Here is a 27,400-nt window from a genome sequence, read left to right as displayed (position 1 = left end):
TCCATGTGCAAGTACACAAAGATCTGTTCCAAGACATTTTTCTTTGGTGAAATCCAAGCTTTAGGGAAACCTTCCGTTTTCGGTTGAGTTTTTTTTTTCTGTGGGGTTTTGAATTTTCAATTTTAACAGTACTTGCCTTTTTCTGAATAAATTTTAAAGGAAATCGACGCATAACTGACTGTCACACCATGGGTCTGTTTTTCCCATGGAGGACAGTAGTGGATATATTTGACAAATTAGCAGGACAGAAAATCAAACTCCGGACGGCAAAATGTGTATGATCAAGACAAAATACTATTTAATTACGACAAATAAATATATTAAACAAACGGAAATTTACTATGTACAAATTATTTCAATTGAATTATGCCACTATATGAATTACTTATACTTTGAGTGACGGATACTCAACTATATCATGGCATTATAAGGATCCTGTATTATGTGTTATACGGCCGTTTCCAATACCCCAAAACAAATGCAATCACCCCCCTAAACAGTCACTGTTCAAAACCTTTTGAAGGACTTGCCGTGTTCAAAGCTCACACTTGTGACACGGGTGGTCGATTTGGAGCACCAGTCACACACACAACATCCCTCCGGCGCTTTGACGATCCCACTAAGGCGGATGAACTCCGGGCTTGGGGAACTTGGGTGACCTCTCCGGGCCTTGGAATCTGGCTCGATGCCTGGTCCACACAGGACTCGGTTCCGAATCTTCCTCCTGACTCTCTCGGTAGACCGTGAGCTAGTCTTGGGAGTTGGCTAACTGTTGTTCACACAGAACAAGCTATCTGGTTCACCAAGAACCTAGGAATTCTCTATTCCCACAGGGAAAAGCCCTTTAAAAAAAGGTTAAACATAATTCACAGTGAAAATTAGAGTGCCTACCGACTTATGATCAAATTTACATTCGCTCCATGCTCAAGCTCAACCCAAATTTCTGGAATGAAAATGGCATTAAAAATCTTCAAAAATTCTTACAATTTATCCTACTTCATCAACTATATTAATTTTAATGAAAATAAACTTGATTACAAAAGGCAATTCTATACATCAATCTCTAAAGATTAACTTCAAAATGCACCATTTCTGGACTATCACTATTCTCCCAAAATATTCATAATTTCTGTACTATGCACTTCTATTACTGAATTATATTGTATAAAGCAGGATGAAATAAAACTTACAGTTTGCAGGATAAACTGGCTTTTTAAATCATGGGCCACGCCCTGGTACACACAGTACCACTGTATATACATGTACATGTACATGTACTCACACAGGACTGCACACAGCGAAGTCTAGAATAGCAGTGCCCTGGGGAATGCACATGGCATCCAAGTCCTAACAAAAGTACTCAACCATGACATTAATTTGCATACTGTCATTTGCATAAGAAAGATTTAGCTCTGCTGTACACTCTGGGTAGCCTCAATTCTGGATGGGGGAGAATTAAATTAACTTGTGCTAAAATAAATGTATAAGTGAAAATCCCATAATTAATTACATTAATAAACACAATGATAAATACAAAAATTGAAACATTATTTAAAAATATAAATCACACTTTGTGACACTGACATGAATAAAAGAAAACTTGCTAGGTGCATTATGATGGTGTGCTGGAACAGTTTTAAACGTTTAGTGTAAAAAAAAAACGGTTTGGGGGTTGGTCATTGATAATGGCCGGCCCGAGCCGAAGGTGAGGGATATTATTTTTTTTATTGGTTTATTGCATAAAATTCATATTGCAGAAAAATGCTTAATTACATGACATTTACAATGTTATATAAGAAGACAGCTAAAACAAATATTTATGAAAAAAAATGGAGATTACATTTACTGTTACAGCACCATTTTATTCCCATTCATAAATACCGTTTGGTCAAAAAGTCAAAAGAATTCAAATATTGACACGTTTCCAACCATTTTACTTCATGTCTTGCGAAAAACCAACCTGGCCATGTATATGGTATATGTGCCTCGCACCCGTAGTGCTAAACATCTCCTTATATGGGGAGTGGCGCGCGCACATGTCGTGTACCGCGCGATGTAGCGCAGCCAACGCATGTTTTACCAGCGTGTTTAAAACCACCCAGGTGATGAGCTTTCGACCAATAGGAATGGGTTAACTGTCTCAGGTATTTATGAATAAAATGGAAACCATAATTTGATCGAAGCTGAAAATCACGAGTTCCGTGTAAGAGACGGAGCACACGCATGTTCCACCAGGCTATACCCACGCATGCGCGAATCTGAAGAGCATTTCATTCCTAATGACTTGGTCGGAGCTGTCTGATTGGTTAAGAATTAAGAGAATATGAATATTTATATTACACCTATATCGTCCGCATCTGATAGAATGGAATATGGAGCATTCCCATTCTTGGAGGGGGTAACGCTGTTCCTAACAGTTTAGTTTTCCATAATTTTATTATTGGGAAAATCAGTAACTTGACATATTAGATTTTATAATTATATAATAATTATACCCTTCCGTTTAATATTCTAAAGGGAATCTTTTGAAAATTAAAAAAAAGATCATGCTAAAATAATAATATACACTGATCCAGGGACAGACATCTCAATCAAATAGTGGATGCTTCCTCATTGGTGCAGGTGAGCTATCATTATTAGCCCTTTCTCTGGAAACAAATGCACATACACCCCGTTGGGTTCATCAGTCCGAAATCATGCTAGTCAAGTCTCTAGATAAAACACGACTGTCTAGCGACTTGTCCACAAATCCAGACTGTGGGTAGCCGCAGACAGCCACAAACCCCTCCCTAGCCTCTGCACTGTGACACTACCGTTTGACTTGCAAACTATAACAGGTTTTACTAACGTGTTTGCAGCGGAACTTAGCGCGGTAGGCAAACCGTGGATGCGAAACGTAGGCTACTTGGAATACCGACGAAATTTTTTAAGAACTGTGTTTGGACTCCATTTTATAGTATCCTAGATTCTGAATACTCAGCTGACTGATGATGACTCCAATGTTAGGTGCCCTCATTTTGCTTGCTGTGGCACACTACTGCGTTCCAGCAATCGCAGGCGTCTGCCCAACAGGCTGGGAACGTTTTGGCGACTCATGCTACTTTGCCAAGAAGGAACGCATGACGTGGACAAATGCAGGCATGTTTTGCGAGCGGCTTGGCGGCAACCTGGCCGTGCCTAACTCGCAGGAAGAGCAAGATTTCCTGTGGATGACCGTCGAGGAGTACCTCGGTCCCTTCTCGAGCCCTCCCTGGGACTACGGGACGTTCATAGGCTGTGATGACGTTGCCATGGAGGGCTCATGGTACTGCAACTCACTGCCGTTACAGTATGAGAACTGGGCTCCGAACAAACCAGATAATTACCACAACGGGGAACATTGCGCAATAATCGTACCCTTCGAGGGGCAGTGGGACGACGGGTCGTGCGACTTGATTAGGTTCTCCGTTTGCGAGGTCCGTCTCTCCCGTGTGGCGTTTTGCGAGACATCCGCGGTCCGAAGCTTTACAGAAACCCAGTGTGCGTTGGATGGCAGTGCCGCGGAGCCACCACCGGTAGGGCACATCTTGTCCTGCGGTAAAGCTTGCCGATCCGAGCCTTACTGCCGCTCCTTCAACCTCATGCAGCTCAGCGCAGGTGAGATGTACTGCGAACTGCATGGGGCAAACTGAAACTCCGCCATTTACACCGTCTTTGATGAGGAAAACATTAAAGGAAAAGAGTGCGGCAAAACGTATAAGTATAAAGCGGTGGATCTCTTTGATCAACCGAACTGCAAAACACTCGAAACATTAGAGATTTTGCAGTTGGACATTTAGGACTGATTTTTACAGTCATTTTCGCTAAACGCTAATAATTTGCTATTCACTGATATATGGTGTAACCCTTTTCTCTAAAGTTTGTATTTAAGTTGAAAAAAATGCTACTTGTTTCACTCGTGGAGGTTATTCGCCTTATTACGACTTAAAATCGTCCTCATATTGCAATATTTTGCCGTATACATATCGCGCTATGAAAACAACATTTATAATATTCATAAGATGGAATCAATATTATCAATATTAGGTTTTGCCCTTCACCGACGTACAAACACTGCATACTCAGTAGGAGGTCGTGGGTTCGAGCCCCATCCGAGTGATTTTCTGCAACTTTCTTTCCAGAGGTAACACACTGAGTATACAGTGTTTATACGTCGGTGAAGGACAACACCTAATATTCATTAACATTTATATTATTGGTGAATAATTGATGTATGTGCGTGAAAATCTTTTTGAATTTCCTAGTTCATTCCTCTCAACATTTTTTGTATGATTTTTTTAGATGATAAAAATGCAAGTGCAAATTTTATGGCCAAGGGAGAGAGTAACGAATGGATAAAATGTTACGTCAGTTTTTTTTTACATTAATAATTAAATGCACAGTTTTCAAAAAAGACCTATACTGCCGAAAGCTCTGTTTTGAAAAATATCAGTTTTTGTTTGCCGTCTGTTCTAATGGAGAGAACAAGCTATTACGAAGAACAAACAACGCAACAAATGAAATTTCTTTATCTTTTTGACAAAGATTATGTTAGGATTGAAATGTTAGGCCGTATAATTTGCTATTTTTATACCAGGTCAATCCAGTCAGCAATCGATTTTCACTGTTGCGTTTCAAGGTTTTTTTTGGGGGGGGGGGGGGGGGCAAGGACGGCAACTTACCCTCGGCGACATTTTGCCAATTTGTGATGTTTTGGTTTTGCTTTTTTTTGGGGGGGGGGGGGTGGGGCGCCCGATGAATTGAAAAATTCGTGGTTACCTTCCACTTTTTTTTTTAGAAAAATTACCCATTTTGCGACCCTCCCCAGGATACTTTACTGAGTTTGCAGCAGTTTTATCATTTGCATATTTCTTTATTTTGTTAATACTTTCTGTCGGTGATACTAATTCAAATTGTTGAGGGAATAAATTAATTCACTTTCAAGTTTGTATTAGTTTATATAACTTTAAGGAATTGAACAAGTGTTGATATTCGTTGCTGGATGTGAAAAAGAGCTGTATGACTTGTGATTATTTCTGTTTGTGTGTGTATAGGGGTCTTGAATGGAACTCCAAACCCAGATTTGATGATTTCAAGAAAACTTATATGAATTTATTGAACTCAACTGACGATATTTGTCTTACATGTAAAAAACACCTGTTCGGCTAAATCTGTCCAATTCTTGATAGTTTTTTGCAATCCAGATGTATTCCCTGACACTTGGGGCGCTGTTCAATTGCCGATGGCATGGACATCGCGAGGGGGGGGGGGGGGGGGGGGGGGGGGCAAAGGGGGCAAAAAGAGGTGCGAAGCCATATTGCCGGTTAATTTGATGGGGGCGGGGGGGGGGGTAGGGCAAATGCTCCACTGCTCACGCTCGGAAAAATTATAAATTGAGAATATAATGAAAAAGTTAAGGAATTTTGGGGGAAAATTTGCTTGCCCCCCCCCCCTGGAAAAAAATCCTGGCGACGCCCATGGCCGATGGGACTGGACTCCATCTGGCTGTTCGCTTTTCATGGTGGCATGTAATCCTGACAGTGACACAATTTTGCCGACAAGAACGACGAAGTTGCCGACGAAACAAAGAATGGGCGGGTTTGTCCTCGTATCCCTCTAAGGGTGCAGACTAGTGAATAGACTGCCATAGACCTTAGCGGTAATTACGCGCACATAACAAAATTATTAAAAATACAGGTCGCTGAGGTGTTCAGTACACGCATCAAATTAAAGCTTATTTCATCATCTTCCATTTTCTGTTCAATTTTGTTGGGGTTAACCGATGACTTTTGGGAGAAAATTCCATCCAAAGATGATCACCCCTAACAGCAATCCTGAAGCCCATCGCCATTTTGAAAATGGACACCTTCGCTCCATTGCAAAATAGAGCCATTTTAGGGCCTAATTTCATCCACATTTCACAGAAATACGAGCTAGCAGTCCTCTGCACGGCTTCCAACCTTCTTCTTCTTTTTTTTTTTTTTTTTTTTTTTTTTACAAATCATCAAGTTCAAGGCCTTCACACTGCTGTAATACCAAAGAATTTGAGGGCAAATCGTGATTTGGCCAGCGCAGGCAATTTCGGACCGATTTACTGGCCTGCGCCCCTAACAAAGCCCTCGGATTTATTTTGAAAGGAAATATCTGCCACTTGGGGACGCTGTTCAAGGCAGACGGGACCGGCCACAATCTGACGCTCGTTTGCGTTCTTTATGGTCTAATTTATTGCCATTGGCCGCATGCGAGGAATCTGAAGAGCATTTGCATACCTAATGATTTGGTCGGAGCAGTCTAATTGGTTATATAAGAATTAAGAGATTAGAAATAGTTATATTACAGCTTTATATAGCGTACGTGTCTAGTGCACACACAATACTAGTCCACTGCCTGGACTGTTCTCGTGCGATCAATCGAGCGCCCGCCCCGATGCGCCCGACCCGAGCCACTGTACGCGCGCACACAGCGGACTCACAAAAAGTGTTTTTTTTCTCTGGGCGAGTGTTTGCTGGAGAGGGCGCCCTACTAGAATCTGGACTAAACACGTGTACGGTTCATGGGGGCATAGAACATGGGGCATGATTCCTAGTTGGGAACATTAGGCTATACCTTTCCGTTTAGTACGTATATACCAACTTTAATGTCGAAAAAAAAAACCAATTAATGTATACGTTTTGTCTTACAACTGCTACTAGACCAATGATTTTGGACTGCGTTTTGCTGTTTGAGATTTATGACTATAGTTATACATATCACGATGAGGTTGGATTTGATTTGAATTTGTACCACATCGATACTGATTGTGGGGCGGGAACCAGCCTATCCCGCGAGAACGGAATTATTGTCCGCCCGCAGCAGTGTGTATCGAAAAATAATGTGAATCGCTGTCGTTTTTATGGAATGGACATGAACTTTAGTGTTATTTTTGTGATCTAGCCGTTTGTGCATTATTTTGTATCATTAACATTTGTGGGCCCACATACTTTCTTGAGGATGTACATCGGTATGGTAGCGATAGAGGGATTTACTAAAAACAATTGGTTCGAACTTGTGATACGTGGCGTGGTCGTCGGCGGCGTGCGTAGCAACGGACTTCGGGGCAAAAACATGAGTATTATGTGTGTATGTTTAATGCTGTGTGGATTGCGCCGCGCGGAAATGTGAACGTTATAAACACTGCCTTATGAGGTACCGGAACAATGGGAGGTACCCCACAAGGAATGCCCACCGACTTGCGGGGTACCGTTTTGGTACCCACAAGTTTTCCACGAAATAGATATATGGATTTTAGTCATTTTACTCAAAAACTAGGAATTTCCAAGGTGGGTTGATCTGTCGCGCGCAAATGGAAGAGTTTTAGAAAAGGGATATTAAGTCAGAATTTCAGCGCAGGAAATTGATTCTGGTTAAAATAAGAGCATTTTGAAATTAGTGTGTGACATTGCAACATTTTAGTACACGAGAACAAAGGAAGTCCCCCACTTCTATGCCTGTGTAAGGGTGTGTGCGTGTGCGTTGGGTCTCTGCCCCGGGGCCGGTATACCGGGGGCAGGTGGTGTTTAAAGCTAGGCAGGAGGAACAGTGGAAGCTGGATGCGGGATTAAGGGTCCGGGGTCCAGACACACAGGTTCTTCACGAGACAGTGTTTTCCTGTTGTGCCAGGTGGAGCTTCGGGTTTATTCTGACCTGATGACCCCAAACCTGCACAGTCTGATAAAGACACGCAGGCGGTGAGGGTAAATACAAATACATTCAATTAATTCTTGGTTCACAATCAATAAACATTGAAAACTAAATATGTTACATGTATGCATGCAGGGTCATTTAAATTTCCTAATTATTCCTCAATCTTTAAAAAAAAAAAAAAAAACACGTAGGGCCTCTCAAAGTCTCAAATTCCTAAGTCGAGCCCGTGAGTACGCGGCAGGGGCGCAGCGGAGCGCACAGCACCCCCCCCCCCCCAACCGTCCGTCCCTAGAACAGCCCCTCTACGTAACACCGCAATAAATATCATGTTCTTATCACAAACGACGTCGAATAGACCCGATCTGAAATTCCTGTTGTATTGAGGTTTGCCCTGAATTATAGGACATCGAATAAAGGGTGGAGCTAGTAGACGCACTAAAGGCCATCGCATCCAGAATTGGAAGCTAGCAAGCTACTTGCTAACACCGATGTAATTAATGTTTCCCGACTTGAAAATAGGATAAAAACTCCCCTTCCTGACCATAGGCATATAATTATCCATGCTTAACATCTGAGGACCCACTACGGCTCTTCTGATCTTGTCACCCCCTCCCCCTCCCTCCCTTCTTTCCTCCTCCCTCCTCACCACAAGGGTGCCAAATACGCCTCCTAAACTACTGAGGACACACCATCTGTTGATAAAAAATAGACGAGTGAGCAATCGCGGGTACACACCGGTAAATCGATCCGCCAAGCTCATGAATAAAAGTTATACCCTCAAAATATTCTATATTAGAGAGTTCTGAGCGCCGTAAAATTGGGGAATTGAAGAGATATGGTAGTGAACCTCTGGCCCGGACTTGGGGCTTCCAATTCTGAGCATTTTGGATGCTATTGGGCTCGAAAGTGGCGCTATTTTGCCATGTTGTGGAGGGATCGTTTTTCAAGATGGCTACTTTTCCGCTTTGGGGAAAATAGGGGTCGTCTTCTTTGCGGGAAAATATCTCGAAAAGTCAATGGTCAACCCACCATAAATTGAAAAGAAAATGAAAGATGACACATTGATCATCATTTTTCTGTGCAGCTTGAATCCCTGTGAGAGTTTTGAATATTTTTAAAAGAATTTTGAAGTACGGGCATTTAGCACTAGTGTCTATGGGAGTTTATTTGCAGGTATGCACCCTCGCGCGCATGCTCGCTCCAGGACCCATTTGTTTGCTGCCACCAAGCGTCTGTAAAGGGGGTCATTGGCCTGTACGTAAAGAGTTCCTCAGATTAAAACCGGCGTCAGGACCAGACCTGTCAAAATGGTGCAGTAACGGTTGCCTCGATCTCATTTCAGCCTCGCAAGTACGCGCGAAATTAAAGCCGGTGTCATCGTGAAATTTGGACTCCTATTGAAATCTGTCTGTTTTACCGTATGTATTCTAAACCCAATTAGTACGTGAACTTTCTCTCCCTCAATTTTAACTTAGGCATGCGCAATACAACCAACAATGCGTCCGTATTTCAAATAGTCCAATTTTCGCACTACACCGGTAAAGTATAGTGCACCCTCGCTTGACATGATTTGTCAAGTGCATATATTTACGCTGCGCTTCTGTGTCGGAGTGAGAGGGGGTGACATAATATAACTGCAGTGGGGAGGGGGTTATATCACTATTCGGATTCACCCCCTTCCAATTGGATCCGAAGGCTATACATACATTTCCCTATTGGGGTCGGTTCGCACAAAATGATTAGCCTTTTGTCAAGGCGCGCGTGGCTAGCACAAAAAAAGACCAGTGCTAGTGGCGAAGCCACGATCGCTTGCCTTTACCATCTCGTGGAACTAATCACTTATTAATTTATTCAAGTAAGATAAATCATACATTATATTTGCGGTTACCAGCGACACCGCGCGCGCACCAGACGACGGCTGTTTTATGATGCATCTCATGCGAGCGGTCCATGCATTCTCCACTCGGCTTCGCCGTCTCGCGGACCGCTCATAGTGCATCATCCAACAGCCGTCGTGCTGAAACCATGGGCGCGCGCGCGTGTGTGGAATGGCCAGATCCCATAATGCATGTAATGTTTTGGTCCGGCAACTAGAACCAACTGCTAGCATTACAATCCCGGGACATACCGTTATTTCGTTTTACCGTTTTTCATTTCCTCAAAACAAAAACAGTAAACGAACCATTGACCGTTATGTCGTTTTACAGTTTTGTAACACGGTCAAACGGTATTAAGGTAAATACGGTTTCTCTGTTTTATAAGTTTGATAAAATTCATTAATTACAGCATAACGATCAATGATTTTTGTTTTACAGTTTTACACACATAACATTGAAAAACAGCAAAACGGTCAGTATTGAATACAGACTGTTTTTTTTATTTCAGTGTCGTAGCGAAAAGTCCGTAGTGCATTTTGTGGTGGTGGGGAAGGAGGGGGGGGGGGGGACACCATGCTTTACATGAAAAAATGTTACCTCGGCATAATGCGTGGTGTGATTCCTGGCGTGACCCTGACCCCCTTCTCATGCGATTCAGTTGGTGGGGCTTAAGAGTTGCAAGCAAAAATGGCGCTGGAAAATTTCAAGGAGGACATTACTTTTTACAATGGATACAGGATGGTAATACGTTTGAAGAAGTTGCAGATATTTGAAGGAAATTGGAGTTCGTCGCGGTTCTTCAATAGCCAGTTCGAAAACTATGTCGTGAGAACGAAATGTGAGGAGGGCAATTTGGGTCCCAGGCAATGACTCGATCCCATGGACGCATTAACATTCCTAGGTGCATAATTGCCGAACCTAAATCAAAAAATGGTCGACAGGACTATTGCCGTTTTTTCGTTGTCATGTTCTTCCAATCCAATCAATACTTCATTCCACTCAATCAAATAACAATACATGGAAAATGGGTATAATTAGAATGAAGGGCGATTAAGTGGTGGGGGCCTCCAAAAAGCAGGGCTTGTCGAGTAGAGACCCCCATAATGTGCATAGCTTAAAGGATTAGATTAAACAGACATAGTTAAATTAAATGCTATACACTAATTAGTAATAATGACTAAGTTACACAAGCAACAAGGACTAGGACAAAGACGAGGACGTACTGCACCGCAGTATAGGGTATTGTTCACGATGATCATCCAACATGAGGGGTTATGATAATAAGGTAAATAATATAAATGAACTGTATTCAATCAAGTCAAGTCAACCGGTTTGATATTTTCCCAGAAAGATACACTTCAATTTTCGCTTAAATAAACGACGACTGTTAACACATTTAGTGTCATTATCCAAAGAATTCCAGAACTTAGAACCTTGAAAACGAATTCCTTTTTGGGCAAATGAAGTACGTGTTAATGGGATATGAATGTCACTGGCATGTCTAGTATAATGTTGATGGACAGAAGTATTTATACAAAACATAGATTGGAAATAATTAGGTAATTCATGTTTAAAGAACTTATACATAAAAACTCCTAACTGGAGTAAATAAATATCATTGACTTTAAGAGTCTTATGTCTAATGAATAATGGATTTGAGTGAGCTCTAAAGTCTACATGATCAATAATTCTCAATGCCCGTTTTTGTAAAATAAAAATTCTATTTACAAAATGTGTATTTCCCCAGGCTAGAGTACCATAGGTAATATGTGATAAAATCAAAGAATTGTAAATATTATGTAAAACCTCGGACGGAAAGACATATTTCAATTTACTGATAATGCCTATGTTTCTCGACATTAGTTTACTAAGGTTATTAATGTGTTGACTCCAAGATAGCTTGGCATCAATAAACAAACCTAAAAATTTAACATTTTTACAGTCAGTTTGAGTAATCGGTGAATTATCGAATAAAATATCTTGAGGAGTCAAGAAACTGTGTTGCTGAATAACACGAAACTAGTTTTATCAATAATAATAGACAACTTGTTAGCTTTAATCCAGTTTGAAACATGAGTGAGCTCCCGGTTAACTGTATCAATAAGATTGTCTACGTTTCTATGGGAATAAAATAAATTTGAATCATCAGCAAAAAGTATAAAGGAAAGAATCTCAGAAGATTTATCAAAATCATTAATATAAATAGAAAACAACAAAGGAGCCAGTAAGGACCACTGTGGTACTCCACACGTTAATTCTTTAAGGTTAGATTTCTTGTCATCAATACAAACAAACTGTTGACGATTAGTAAGATATTTCCTGAACCACTCCAAGGCAATACCTCTAATTCCATAAAAGTTAGGTTTCGATAAGAGAATTTCATGATCAACAGTATCAAATGCCTTGGAGAGGTCCAGGAAAATTCCCAGAGTATGGCAAGACTGTTCGCGTCCTGTGGTAATTTTGTCAATTAGTTGCAGGATAGCATGTGAGGTTGAGTGATTCTCTCTGAACCCATATTGAACATCAGATATAATATTGTTTTTCTTTACAAACTCAGATGTGCGAGTATAAATAATACGTTCAACAATTTTGGAAAAAGAAGTTAAAATAGAAATGGGTCTATAATTACTCATCAGGTGGGGGTCACCCTTCTTAAAAATAGGAATGATCCTGGCTATTTTCATAGACTGTGGAACTATGCCAGTAATAATTGACTGATTCATTATATAAGTAAGCGGCCCAGAAATACTGGAAATAATATCTTTGATAGTTAAGCTGTTAAAAGAATCATGACCAGAACTTTTCTTATTGGGTAAGCTCAAAACGATTGCATGAAGTTCTTGTTCTGTCACAGGAGCAAAAAAAATGGAGAAAGGATTTGGATTGTGAAGATAATTTTGATAATGAGTAGGACAATTGGGAATTTGAGTTGCAAGTTTGGGTCCAACATTGACAAAATAATTGTTAAAGTGCTCTGAAATTAAATAAGGATCTTTAATACTAGAGTTGTTAACATGTATACTAAAAGTCTTTCGAGGAGTATTGTTTAACAGAGTTAATAATTTTCCACGTGTTCTTAATGTTTTTCTTCTCCTTTTCAAATTGGTTGGAAAAATATTTTGTTTTTGCAGTACGCAATACAGTGGGGAGTAAGTTTCTGAAACGGATATATTTATGTCGGTTAGTGTCACTGGGAGAACGAATATATTTATGATAAAGTTTGTTTTTATGATTGATAGATTTTAATAAAGCTTGGGTTATCCACGGAGACCTAGAATGGTACTTTTTATTTGTGTGATTAGCTCTAACCAATGGAATATTTTTATCATACAGATTATTAAAAGTATTCATAAAAATGTTAAAGGATCTATCAGGATTATCTGCATTAAAAATTGCAGACCAGTCGGTGGATTTCAAATCAGATTTAAAACAACAAAGCTTTTCGGGGGAGGTTTTGCGAAAATATTTGGATTGGATGGGGTGAATATTTAAATTGTATGGAAGTTTTGTAAATATGGGAAAATGATCTGAAATATCGGTAACTAAAATGCCTGAGCTAAGAGGAGGAGGGATATTACAAAATATATTATCAATAAGGGTAGCGGAAGTAGTCGTAATTCTCGTAGGTTTATTAATTAATGGAATAAAAGAGTGGCTAAACATTGAATCCATGAATTCCTGAGTTTGATTGTGATGGTCGCTATTTAAGAGGTTGATGTTAAAATCTCCCGAGATATGGCACGGTTTATTTCCATTGGAAAGTAAGGTTTGAATTTCCTGAAGTGAAATAAAAAAGTCATTAAATGAAGCGGAAGGCGGTTTATAAACAACTCCTACAATAATATTCCTATTCTTATGATTATTAATTTCGATTCTTGTAAAACAACACTCTAAAAATAAAGCAACTAACCGTTTATCGCTTTTAACAATTAAGAAAAACAACAAAAAGGTCATTGTTTTTGTGACCTAATACCGTTTGACCGTTTTACAAAACTGTAAAACGAAAAAACGGTCAACGGTACGTTTACTGTTTTTGTTTTTGAGGAAATCCAAAACGGTATAACGAAATAACGGTATGTCCCGGGATTCATTACTTTGCACACAACTCATATCAGTTTGCCCGACAAATGCCCAGTTGTTCACACATGGAGTTGCACCGAAAATACCCCTTTTTATCTAGTTCGGCTCGATTGTGTTGTCATTTTAAGTATATCCTTTGCTGTATAAAAATATCTTCAGTCTTTGGTGAGTATTTACTTGTAAGTTGAATGAAAATGGAAAATATCTCTAATATCTCTAAATAGCTCTACTGGCGAGTCCCCATGTCAAGGTACTGCCTAATTCGGTTGTACGGTTGGCATGCTCAGTGGCATCCCTATATTTTCCCCTACAAATAGGACCTATTTTTGGACCCTTATTTTATCAAATCTGTTCTTAGATAGTAGCCCAAAAGCTAGGGAGATGATCCTCGGCTATATTCGCACGATTCCACCGATTTTCAAACTAGACGGTATCGTTTTTTTACAAAAAATGGTGGGGTCACTTTTTATGCAAATGACTCGCGAATACAGTTTTGAAGCCCTAATCATTCGCGAATTTATTGCGCCCGCTGTCGGTCTTATTGTGCCATTCGGATATATCGTCTGTCTAGCAGTGTGTGACCTTCTGAACTATTGTTATCATAGGATCTTTTTCGTCGTGCAATATGCAAACAGTGCAATGGAGTAGTAGGTGTTATGACAATAGAACGTTAACCTGATATGTACCCGCAGTACTCGTGAGTCGTGACAGACGAAAAGATTCAAGATGGGACAGACACTGACGAAATATGTTCAATCATGGATTGAACCATGGATAGAGTATATAGTCGACATAAGAAGTAAGTGCACCAGGAATATAGATCATGTATCATCCCAGCGTACGCTACATCACTGTACTCCACTCTCACAGAGCCCCACTTTTCAGTTACATTTGACTGTTTCCTAGTCAAATTAGAGTGCCATAGAGTGTAGGCGGGTTACCTTAAGTACATGTATGTATGTATTATAATTGTGTGTGAACCCAGTGTTGTACTATTAGTGGAGCTCCTTTGGTCCATTTTTAGCCCAAATCGTGTACTTTGTGGTAAAAGCATGAAATTTGGCAGGTTGGGTCCAAATGGCCTAGAATTCATTTTAAGATCGGGACCCATCCTGGATCTTGCCCATTTTGGGGGCGGAGCTTGATTTTTTTTTAAAGCGGGTGCAAACAATACCAACTCATAAAAACTGTATTTAACATTCATTTTCCTTGTTTTCTATGGTTTGAAATAAACTTAAACATAAAATATAACATTCTAGCATTCGAACACCAGTTAATCTCCACCCATTTTGTGGGCGTGGCCTAAATGTACAAAAAGAGGCGGTATATATTAGCAGTTTGGTTCTAATACGGAAAACATTATTCGGTTTGGTAATAAAATCCTGAAAATTGGCCAGTTAAAATGGGCTGAAAATAATTTTAAGAGGTGAACACATCTTGGATCTTGCACAATTTTTGGGGGCGGAGCTTGATTTTTCAAAAAGGGGAGTGCAAAAAATAAAAAACTCAGAAAAACTGTATTTAACATCCATTTTCCTTTGTTCTTCATGCTTGAAATAAACTTAGACATGAGAAATAACTTTATGAGAAATAACACGTTAAAATTGTGCAGCAGCAGGATTCCAGTCGAACCAGTGAGTTTGGTGGTTTGAGACGTCATCTTACATTGAAAGACATCATCTTACATTGCCGACGCGCATGGCTATGGCGACGCGCGCGCATACCAGAAACCAGAGCCTTTTTTGGCCTAATAATCGTTTGCTTCGTTTCGTATGAATAAAAAGGAGTAAATGCTTCAGATTTCAAATATGCACTTGTCATCTACAAGGCTGGGTTGGGGCAACCTTGAAATTATAAAGCAAAATAATTCTGCGCAAAAACTACTGCATTTATTAAAGTTCATAAAGTACAAATGATACCATATGTTTGTATGAATAAAGCATGGCATTTGCTTTTTCTACCACTTTCGAAGCATTTACTCGCATCTGTATGAATGAAAATTAAGCAAACACTTTTACTAAAAACCATTTGCTCTTGAGTAAATGGCCTGCAAAATGTAAAGCTTTACACGTTTATAAGTATGCAGAAAATAAAACTATCGTAACCGAAACGGAAAGCGGCACCGGGAGGGTCACGTGCCGTTTACGTGCACAATGCGCTGTGCATCGGCACCCATGGTCTACATGTGGATGGGGTTTTCAGTCCCTACCTGATTCCGTGGGTTTTCCCCAGACTATTCTTCTGGGGTTTTCCTCCCACCTCTAAAACTGTAATTTCTTCTCATTGTCTTCTCTCTACGTTTTTTTTTTCGGGGTTTGCGAGCTACAGTGCCTGGGGCATGCACTTTTGAGGAATCCTTGGTTTCATTACCAAACAAAAAGAATTATTTATCGTTAACTTCGTTTCGTATGAATATAAAGGAGTAAATGCTTCAGATTTCAAATATGCACTTGTCATTTTGAAGGCTGGGTTGGGGCAACCTTGAAATGATAAAGTAAAATAATTCTGCGCAAAAATTACTGCATTTATTAAAGTTCATAAAGTACTAATGATACCATGTTTGTATGAATAAAACATGGCATTTGCTTTTGCTACCACTTTGAAGCATTTACTCGCATCTGTATGAATGAAAATTAAGCAAACACTTTTACTAAAAACCATTTGCTAAAATCTGAAAATAATTAGTTTTTACCTTTTAGGTTTTGCTACACTATAAGCGTTTACTATATAGTATGAATATAAAAGAAGTAAATGCTTCAGATTTCAAATATTTACTTGTCATATTTCTGAAGTCCTTTATCTACAGAACTGTAGGTCCGATTGGGTTGAAACTTGGTATGTGGCCAGACCGGGATGTGTTATAGGTAAACAAATGAAGTGACGTCATGATGACGCCATCCTGAGATTTTATATGAATATTTGCATTTTTGGACCGTTTAGCCATATCTCACGAACGCAACATGCAAAGTTAAAAATTCTTTTTTTATTTGGTTTGTTAGGTAATAGGTATTTGCACAACATTTTTGAAAAACTTGGGTAGGTAGATAATGGTACTAGTATGCAAAGTCCGAAGTGACGTCACGATGACGTCATCGTTTGATTTTTTTAAATGATTTTTAAAATATTTATGATTTTATTATGCTTCCAAAATTGCACACTTTCTTTCATCGGATTGAAATTAAACTTGGATCAAACCAAGACCACAATGACAAAATGTGTATTGAGAAGGGTTTTAAAGATGACGTCATTGCAGGGCATGTGACGTCATGTGATAAAATTATATTTTAGGAATTATTCTAAGCATTTGAACAACCTTTAACTGCATGAAGCACTCTGACAAGTGACTGCAAAAGGACCAACGAAACATAAACATTTGTAAAATGCGAAAAGCCCTGTGTTCTGTTTGCAAACAGATGTGGTGTCTTTTTTTTATTTCATCTTTTTATTTTTAATATGACGTCACGTGACATGTGACGCCATATTAAAATTGCATATTTTGAAGGCCAATATCTACAGAACTACTGGTCCGATTGGGTTGAAAGTTGGTATGTACCTAGACCGGGCTGTGTTATAGATGAAAATTGAAGTGACGTCATGATGACGTCATAATGGGTTACGTGACGTCTCGTTAGAGATTAATAGATTTGATCTTTAAAAATCAATATAAAATCAACCGTGAGAGACCTGAACATGATTTTCGTGGGATATGATAGAATTATCGAGGGTCTTCATTTTTTATATTATGTGCAAAATCACGTGACCCTTTCTTCCGGTTGAAACCGGAAGTGCCTTGTAATTTAAAATTGGTGAAAAATGTGAACTTGCATCAACGATGTATGCCCTGGCGAAGTTGTTCTTTACCATAATATTATAGTTATAGATGAAACTTGATGTGACGTCATCATGACGTCATCATGTGACATGTGACGTCATATTTCACAGCCCTATGAGAATATAATCACATATTATATGCCACCATTTATTATAAACAGAACTACACACCCTTCCTTGATGGAACATATACTTGAAACTTTACTTGTCACAAGTCACAAAAAATACCGAAACAGCCCTGTGTTTGTCCACAAACATAAATCTAGTTTGAATTATAACTTTCTCAAAAGAATGGACCACCGTTATCATACTTTTGTAATGTGGCAGGCATTGCCTCAGGCAATGTCTTGGATTCCCGTGTACAAAGCCATTTGTCAATTACTTACGGTGCTACTGGAAGTGCACTGAGAAGTGAATATAACATAAAACCGGAAGGATTTTACAACAATTAAACAAATAATGGAAATGTTAAGTGAGGAATGCCCATACAAACAAGTCAGGTGTGTTTAAAAACACAAATGCCCCGCAACCGTGACTGTTCCCATTACATAACACCACTCTTTTAACATCAACTTACATGTACCTTGGTCACATGGAACGTTCATTGACAGCATTAGTGTCTTCTGTAGGTTTTATATGAATTAATCCCTAATCCCTATGATATCAGAATAAATACAAGATTTCTATTGTTTTAGCCACTGTGACCTTGACCCTTGACCTTTCGACCCCCAATGCGATATGCCTATTTGGATTACCAAGAACGATCCACAAACCAAATTTGAAGTTCACATGTAAAGTATTTCTCAAGTTATCGCGCTGACAAAATTTCTTTTGTTTTAGCCACTGTGACCTTGACCCTTGACCTTTTGGCCCCAAATGCAAAAGGCTTCTTAGGATTACCAAGAACAATACACAAACCAAATTCAAAGTTCATATGTAAAGTATTTCTCAAGTTATCGCGCTGACAAATTTCTTTTGTTTTAGTCACTGTGACCTTGACCCTTGACCTTTCGGCCCCAAATGCAATAGGTTTCTTAGGATTACCAAGGACAATCCACAAACCAAATTTGAAGTTCGCGTGTTCACGCCCGCAAAAGGGTGAAAATAACACGTGTTAGAATGTTAGAATTTACATCTACTTTGTTTCAAAGCATGGGAAACAAAGTGGATGTAAAATACAGTTTTCTGAGTTTTCTTTTTTTGCACTCCCCTTTTTGAAAAATCAAGCTCCGCCCCCCAAATGGGCAAGATCCAAGATGCGTTCACCTCTAAAAATTATGTTCAGCCCATTTCAATTGGACATGCCAATTTCAGAATTACCACCAAACTGAATGATGTTTTCCATATTAGAACCAAACTGCTAATATACCGCCTCTTTTACCATTTAGACCACGCCCACAAAATGGGTGGAAAATAACAGGTGTTAGAATGCTAGAATGTCTTATTTCATGTTTAAGTTTATTTCAAAGCGTAAAAAACCAAGGAAATTTGATGTTAAATACAGTTTTCATGAGTTTGTATTGTTTGCACCCCTTTTTTTTGAAAAATCAAGCTCCGCCCCCAAAATGGGCAAGATCCAGGATGGGTCCCGATCTTAAAATGATTTTTAGCCAATTCGGACCCCACATGCCGAATTTCATGCTTTTACCACAAAGTGCACGATTTTTCGCTTAGCAGCTCCACTATATATACATGTACGCCTTTTGTAAATGAAAAGCAAGTTATATGTTTCCCGATTCTTTTATTCCTTATACAGTGCAGCAAATAATGGCGAAGGTCAAGGCGGAGGATATTAGCCATTGGGATACCTATGAATACGAGGGCGTAGCAATGTGGCCTGATGTTCTGCCCAGCACCTTGGACGACTTGAAGACGTTTGAAGTTCGTCACGATGACGTCTTCATTGTTACGTACCCAAAAGCAGGTACACACATTATATTGTTAGTCCAAAAAGGGGTTACAATTCTGTATCCTGACTGTCGAGCACACAGTGCAAATAATGATGTTGTTTCTTAAAAGATTATCTTGGGACTGAGAAACATTTCCAATTAGAAGGTATTTCGAAAGTTTTCACGACGTGACATATAGACACAATGGCTGATCCAGCCGTGTGGTTGCGAACGCCAAAGCTTAAACAAAGCTAATCCGATTACGTACTTAGACGCTGTAACAGAGCCGTGAAATTCGTGAACCCCCCAAAACATGGCCTTTTGAACGTTGTGTTTCTCAGACAATATGCTCAGTATGATTGAAATGTTAAATTATAACGGAAAAAGAAATTCTAAACTTCATGTCAGTGAAAAAATCGCCGTGATATAAAAAGAGTGATATTTATTAATTAAAAACTCGTGAAGGAGGCTTTTATGCAACATTTTTTATTGCACACCATAATGGATAGGAACCTTATTAATATTCGTGAGGCTTGAAAAGATTGACAGATACTGCAAACACCAGTGTTACAACTTTTTTAAATGCACGTAGACGGGCCTATTTTTCCAATTTCGACGAAGAGTAATGAGCATTTCACAACGATTTTTAGCACATACTTGGATAATTATAAGGGAAATAAACCCTGAAAATTGCAAGAAGATACGGTCTTCCAAACGGCAGAAATTAATGCTCCAAGATTTCGCCCGCCAACGTGAACATGTCTGTGTGCATGTAGTTTCATTTAAAATAAAGTGCTACGTAACCTGAGCTTCTTTAATTGAGTCGCCACATTGGATCAAAAAGTTAGTCTGCGTTTGTAGAAGAAAAGACAATTTCGTGTCATTACCAAGACAGCCATGCATCACTATTCAAACCAAGTAACCCTAAAATCGGTTTTGTCCAAAAGAGCAATCAGTGTTCTGACTGTTTGGAACAACCCAGAAAATGATACAGAATACTTTTTTCAACAACTGTAGTACGCACAGTGTCTTTATTAACAACCCTGCTTTTGCGAACGATAAGATGTATAAAATCCACCTTTTTTTAAAGACGGCCCTTCAAAAGGACTTTGTTGGATATTTTAAACTTTTAAACTGAGGTTTTATCGCTGGTGATGTTTGAAGACGATTGAAGCGACAATTTTTGAAATCGCATTTTGGACGAAACAGATTTAGTTTCATTTCCTTTAAATGGTGATATAATTTGAACGGATTGAGCATTGAAGTAATTTTTTTTTCATCTAAAAGTAGTTGATGAAATTGGTTTACCAAACATAATTATTTTTGGTGCATAGGCCTACATATTTTTTAAACATGAAAAATATTTCTTTGGGTTTCGGTTCCGCTTTTTTGATTCACCCTTTAGTGTCGATAAAAGCGCCCCATCAGTCGCTCAAAACGTGGCCTATTGGGGGTGGAACTCAATTCAATGTCTTAATCCTTCTTTGCAGGAACGACTTGGGTGCAGGAGATTATGTCTTGTGTCCTGCACGATGGCAACATTGAAAGGATAAGCAAGAGGCACACATTTAAGAGGGTTCCTTTCTTGGAAATGACAACAGGGGGCGCTGTCCACAACGATGTAATTATATTCAAAATTGATTGTGCTCGATTCATGGCCCCGCTGTAAACATGTCCCAATTTGGAAATGCTTAAAATACTTCAGTCATAAGGACAGCCCATTTTGTGAAATAACTTTGTCCCTGATATGTTTTCATGAGGCAGCATAATTAAGAGCATATAGGTATATGATTTATCACTCAGTTCACCTTTTACTAGTTTTAGTAGATTATATTATTTTTTTTAAATGCCAAGGTAAACTGCTAGTGTTGGTTTCCAACCCACATGATTTTCAAAGAAGGCTGATCAATCAAAAGCAACTTATGATTCAGTTTTGTTGGATTAGGTCACACCAACTAGGACAATTTTTCCGTATTAATATCATTAACAATCCAAAGACATACGTAGCAGTTAAACAACATTACTGGGATCAAATTGCTTAAGAAAATGAACTTACATTTCAAACAGTGACCTGGTGGTGTCCTTTTCGGTTTCATTCTGTTCTTGCCCCACCCCACTTTTTTTTGGGGGGGGGGGTGAGAAACTGCCTTTCCCGTTGCTATATGCAAGGCCTGCTGCTTCCAATCCCTCGCTCCGTGTTGCCTATCATATTTCATCACTTTAATTGAATATCCCGTGTACCTATAATAAGGGTATAGCCCCCCACCCCCGCTTGCCGGGCATTTGCCCCACCCCTTAATTGTGTGGGTAATGTAAAACTGAGCTTTTTTTTTTTTTTTATTAAAAACGCTTTGAGCTGCTTTCCTCGACCCCACCACCCTGGAAATGAGCCCCCTCCCCCGCCCTGCGAATTTCACCTGGTTAAGTGAATCAAAGGTCCAGAACTCCCATTTCAAACAGTGTCCTTCTTTTCTTCGTCATTTGTTTTTAGTCCCTTTGTTTTTCAGATTTGGTTTTGAGTTGGTATTTATGGGGTTAACCTCTCGCTTTTCCGTTAATATACTATTTGCTTCACCCCTTCCAAATTTACACCGTATCTTTTATATTCTTCGTTTTTCCCATGAATCTCTGTTTTCCCTCATATCTATAACTAAGCTTCCCCGTGTGCACAAGATGATCAGCTGGATGCCAAGGAGTTCTCCCCGCCTCATCAAGTCTCATCTCCAGGCACAGCTACTGCCTCCCCAGGTATGGGAGAAGAAAGTCAAACTCGTTTACGTCATCAGGAACCCGAAGGATGTGGCTACGTCATACTTCCACCATTGTCAGATCATGAACCCCCAACGGACGTTAGACTGGGATGAATATTTCCACAGGTTTCACACTGGCACTGGTAAGCTAGGGCTAGGGCTGTGACGTACGTCTGATTAAGGACAGGTTTAAGCTGCGCAGTTTTTGCCGTCTAAACGTTTAAACGATTGTCATGAGTTGTAAGATACAAAAAGGGACATCATGCAAATATTATTTTGCCAAAACATAAAAATTGTGTAAATACTAAAAAAGGGTCTTCTTTGGCCCTGCCTAACTTTCAGACATGCACTCAAACGGAACCGTTGAATAGTTTTGGGATAGTTGATTAACCCGCTCGAAGAAAATTGGCTTGTTTTGTCAAAAACATGCAAACAAAATGAGTCCCGATCGAAAGTTAATACTCCATTTAAACGTTTAAAAATAGTTGAAGGGATACTGATATTAATAGCATTTAAACATTAAAACTTTAATTAACAAAAAACTTGTATACTATAGGTTTTCCAGGCCAATTTCCTAAAATGTTCATTCACTTCTGAAAATCGGTCATTCATTTTCGTCTGAATTTGAATGAACGTCTTTTATTCCCATTTAAATTCAACGAAAGTTCAATCGTTTTCATTGTCCGTGCATTCGATTTTGAGAAACAGACGGCCAATTATGTTACCTGTGCATTCATTTACGCAAACATACATTTTCGTGCAGAGTTCTGGCATACAATTTCATGAATGTGCAATCAAAAGTACGCTTTTCTCACTCAAAATAGCAGATTGCATCACATAACATTACACTAAAAGTGAAATAGAATGACCAATGTTTGAAATCACCCTCTAAAGCGAAAAGGAAGTCTTGTAAACAAATCTGAATGAGCATAAACGAAATGTGCTGCTCAATCACTAATTGATGGAACTGAAACGGAATCGAATGCTTTGGTAGCGAAAATGAAACGCGTGTTGAGAACGATTCTCAAATTCGGACGAAAACGAATGACCGATTTTCAGAAGTGAATGAACATTTTAGGGAATTGGCCGGGAAAACCTATAGTTCTGTAGTTAAAAATACATGACTTAAAACCCGTTGCTTCAACCAATGAAACATAAAATTGATAGTGCTTGTTTCACAACTGTTGGATATGTTTATGACCGAAAACCTTTCTGTTGTTGTTGTTGTTCTTTTAGTTGGATTCGGGAAGTGGTGGGAGCATTATCTGTACTTCTGGGAGAGACGGAATGAGGACCACATCTTATTGTTGAGATTTGAAGACATTAAAAAGGTACATTTGTATCGATTCTCATTATATTTCTATAAGATTCCTTTATGCAATGAAAGAGCTTAGATATTCTGTTTGCAGTGTGTTATTTCTTATACATGTACACGTATGTTTTGATGCGGCTCGTGTGTGACCAATTTCAGCGTAGGCCCCCCTATTAGGTTAATAATTCGGATAATTATTATTTACATCTTGAATCAAGACTCTTTTTTTCCCCGCGAATCAGGATCTGCGTGGCACTGTGCAGCGAATCAGCAACTTTCTCGGGAAATCTTTCTCTGATGACGTCATAGATGACATCACCGATCACTGCACCTTCGAGAACATGAAGAAGAATCCCATGACCAACCCAGACACCCTGCTACATAAGATATTTGGAGAACAGGAAGGGCGATCATTCATGCGCAAAGGTGAAAGTTCGACACCCCTCGTCCCCACTGCCCTGTCGAAGGGCGCCCCCTGACCGCTATTCCCAACCTCGTCCCCGGTGCTTACTTTATTTCCAACCTCTTTTCCAATAGATAGCAGGTAGTGGTGGGCGCGTACTGCTCCACACCCTGGGGACGAGGTTACGCTATTCATTTCACAAATTAATTTGTTTTGTGAAGGAAACGTAGATTCTTAAAGCATTGTGGGTAGGTCACTATATAATACATAATCATTATGTATTGCTCGCCAATGTACATTCCGTGAGACCGTGTCATGCGCACACGGTAGAGTTGTATTCGTACAATGAGAGCTCAACAATTAGGTTGACCTTGGGTCATTGGCTGAACAAAATCCGTCCAATGAGAATTGTAGAACAGATGCACTAAAGACTTCCAGCAGTGAATAGCTATTGTGAACAATTAAATAAAATGTTATGCGCTCTATAGGACCAGTTTACCATGGTTTTACTATAGGCAGTCTTGTCTTGTTTTCTTGCAGGTGGTGTGGGAGATTGGAAAGCTCATTTGTCCGAGTCACAGGGTAAAGCCATAGACGACCTGTGCAGAGACAAGCTGACAAGTCACGGCCTCACTTTCAACTGAGATAAGCGTCAGAGCGAGGCTAGACGTGCACTAGTACAGTGTCACATTTTTCGGGCAATCACCGGAAGCGTTTAATGCGGCAGACCGGTGTAGCGCGAATTTAGGTAACGCGGACTCATTGGTAATAAAAATTATTGCGCAACACCTGATAACAATAACTACGTGGGCAGTTCGTATATTTCGGGGCGAAACTCGAAAGTAACATGAGGGCTAAGCCATGGGTTACGACCAGGCTTCAGGCAGGGTAGAACTTCAAGTCGATTTTTATAGCTCCATGATTCAACTAGACATTTCCAGACTTCTAAATCGTGATAATTGCAAACAGAATAATATTTTTTTCTTTATTCCCATGGCGGGTGTCAAGGCTGGGTGGGTGGGTTGGTTGGTGGACAGTTTACTCGGCCATATATTGTATTCATGCAACTCGAGTATCATAGGCCTACAGCTTTGCATTCGAAGACCGGTTTTGTAAACACTGAGGCGATGTGTCTAATTTGCATATTTTTGTATAATAGATCACGACCCATTCGGGTGCACGGACGGTGCCGCGTATTAAAGCCGCCTTCACACGTTTAACCCTGTGTCATATGAAAATCGGACTCATCTGAAAATCGGACTCCTTTTCCCTGTTATTGGTTAATCCCTCGCACGTGACCAGACACTCTCCCAATTATCATACTTTCGCATGCGCAATACTACCAATGAGTCCATATTTAACGAAGTCGGATATTCACGCTATACCGGCCGCCATGCACGGGTTGTACCACTTAATTGGTACGGACTTTTGCACTGGAAAAATTGTCTGGGTTAATTTTACCAAAGAAAGGGTGAAAACTGGAACTACCAAAACTTTGGTTGTTCTATAACCAATTGTTTGGTTTAGAATTTCTGCTAAATTCAACCAAAACTTGTGTTCATTCAAGACCAAATTTAATTTGGTCTTGTATGACTACAACTTTTGGCTGAATTTAACATACATTTTTCACCTAATGTCTAGATTATCCTTAAATTAACTTCCATCCATGTAGAATAGATTTCCTCCAAGTTATGATTGTTTTAAGTGACACAATTTATCGCCATTTCACCACGATATCAGCTGTTCCCATGCATTACTGCAGCGCACGTGTTTGTGTGTGCGCTATAAAAATAGGACTTGCTTAAATTAGAGATAGCCGCCTCCTAGACCTCTAAAACTGTTTCGGATTGGCCTGTAGTTTTAACAGATTATTTCTTAATTTAGTCTTTAAAACTTAGGAATAACACACTAGGAAGTTGCCTTTATATAACGTTTATCTAGTTCAATCCTCTAAGTTTGTTTTTGGAAGGTTATTTAGGAATAAGGAATTACTTACAGATTTTCTTGTACTTTTCGTCTGCTAGGACATTTATGGATATTTATGAGAGATGACGTCACTGTATTTTACTGAATTGGATTAGGTTTGTTTACGTTCAGTAATAACTTTACTCTTGGGTTTTCTTGATGTACTTAAGTCATTTCTGAGCTCATTCTTAGGTTGAACTTAAAATGTAGAAAGTGGAGATTATTGTATATTTTGATTGATGACTTTGCAGCATACATCATTGATTTCTCAGATGACTGAAAACTTTGTTGTGCATAGTAATTTTCGCCAGTTTACAACCTGTGGGCGTGGCTTATTTACTACGCGTATGGAGCGCCGCGCCGTGGCGCGCAATTCAATGGACACATTTTTGTTGATTTGGGTTGGTTGGTTAGTTTTGCTTTTGGGTTGCTTGAGTCTTGTACTGCTGATCGCTGAGGAGCTCGGAAGAGGAGCCTAGGGGAGGTGTGAGAGTATTGAGAAGCTTATAGGGGCATAGTCTGAAAACGGAGGAGGAGCCAAGGAGGAGATAAGGAGAAGTTTGAGAAACTGAGGAGGAGTTTGGAAAACTGAGGAGGAGCTTAAGGAGCCAAAGAGGAGCTGAGGCAACCTCGTACCCAGGGTGTCGAGCAGTACGCGCCCACCACTACCTGCTCTCTCACCCTGGTATTGGATCATTTGCATGTGCAAGATTTTTGCACACGTATGCAAATGAGGAACAGTCTGGTACCTGGATATGCGTTACACATTAGCGTTTGTTTTTGTATGCGGTGTCTGGGGTAAAAACAGAGTCAATTCGTAGCAGCGCGAGCACGGCGCGAGTTACGAAAACACGATTTTTGAAATCAAACTGTTACGATCTTATCGAGACAACATGCAGTATCATATTTCATATTAATATGAGCAAATTGGAAAGGAAATTAGTATTTTCGAGAAGGCGTGGACGAATGATCGCGAAAACACGTACTGCACGTTGTGAATATATAGCACCAAGTACACGATAAAAATCCATTACTAGCCAATGGCGGTATCCAATCAGGATACAGGAAGAAAGTTTCCTATCCAGGGTTTACTATTGGAAACGCGGTTGGAAATAAAGTAAGCACTGGGGACGAGGTTGGAGCTGAGGAGCTGTGACAACGGCATAGTTCATGTAGTTTGTAAGTTATTAATAATTGGAGTGGAGTGGAGGAGCAAGATATTGCAGGCCTTTGAATTATTTCCATTGCTGTTGAGATATTCAAGAAACTACTGGCTGACCTGTCATCAGAGGCCTTGGATGGAGTTTTAGTTATATTTATTATCTACTGGCAGACGTAATTGGCTTGTGATACTTATTTTCTACTGGCAGACGGAGTTGCCTAGTGATATTATTTGTAGGTATTGAGGTTGCCTAGCCCTTTAAGTTCAGCACTGTTTACTGGAATAATTTGAGTCAGCTATTATCCTCCCCCCCCCCCCTACTATCTTTTATTGGATTCACTCAGTCGTTGTAATATATTTTTATTACATTGTTGACTAGTAGAGAGAGTGTGCTATTCTTTATGAGAATCTCTTAGTCAAAAATTAT

General features: G+C 39.6%; 2 protein-coding genes and 1 long non-coding RNA gene across 3 annotated transcripts; 2 read left to right on the top strand and 1 right to left on the bottom strand.

Moving 5' to 3' along the window:
• Window positions 1–274: 274 nt before the first annotated feature.
• LOC119743614 lies at window positions 275–1,572 on the bottom strand. Its single transcript, XR_005273074.1, has 2 exons — window positions 1,191–1,572; window positions 275–842 (listed from the first exon to the last, which is right to left on the bottom strand). It is a non-coding gene; the product is annotated as an uncharacterized LOC119743614 (long non-coding RNA).
• A 1,282-nt stretch (window positions 1,573–2,854) lies between these two features.
• On the top strand, window positions 2,855–4,081 carry LOC119743472 (galactose-specific lectin nattectin-like). The gene has a single exon (XM_038219881.1). The coding sequence runs from the start codon at window positions 2,988–2,990 to the stop codon at window positions 3,669–3,671; it is 684 nt and encodes a 227-aa protein (XP_038075809.1). The 5' UTR covers window positions 2,855–2,987; the 3' UTR covers window positions 3,672–4,081.
• Window positions 4,082–14,225: 10,144 nt separating this feature from the next.
• Window positions 14,226–26,094, top strand: LOC119743103 (sulfotransferase 1C2-like). The gene is made up of 7 exons (XM_038219457.1): window positions 14,226–14,460; window positions 19,249–19,416; window positions 20,872–21,002; window positions 22,037–22,274; window positions 23,368–23,462; window positions 23,686–23,869; window positions 24,387–26,094. The coding sequence occupies exons 1-7, from the start codon at window positions 14,388–14,390 to the stop codon at window positions 24,488–24,490; spliced, it is 993 nt and encodes a 330-aa protein (XP_038075385.1). The 5' UTR covers window positions 14,226–14,387; the 3' UTR covers window positions 24,491–26,094.
• The last annotated feature ends 1,306 nt before the right edge of the window (window positions 26,095–27,400 follow it).

The sequence above is a fragment of the Patiria miniata genome, unplaced genomic scaffold (assembly GCF_015706575.1).
Source record: "Patiria miniata isolate m_02_andy unplaced genomic scaffold, ASM1570657v1 HiC_scaffold_6, whole genome shotgun sequence".
NCBI lineage: Eukaryota > Metazoa > Echinodermata > Asteroidea > Valvatida > Asterinidae > Patiria > Patiria miniata.
The sequence above is the reverse complement of the archived record's forward strand: the minus strand, read 5'-3'. Positions and strand labels throughout refer to the sequence as shown.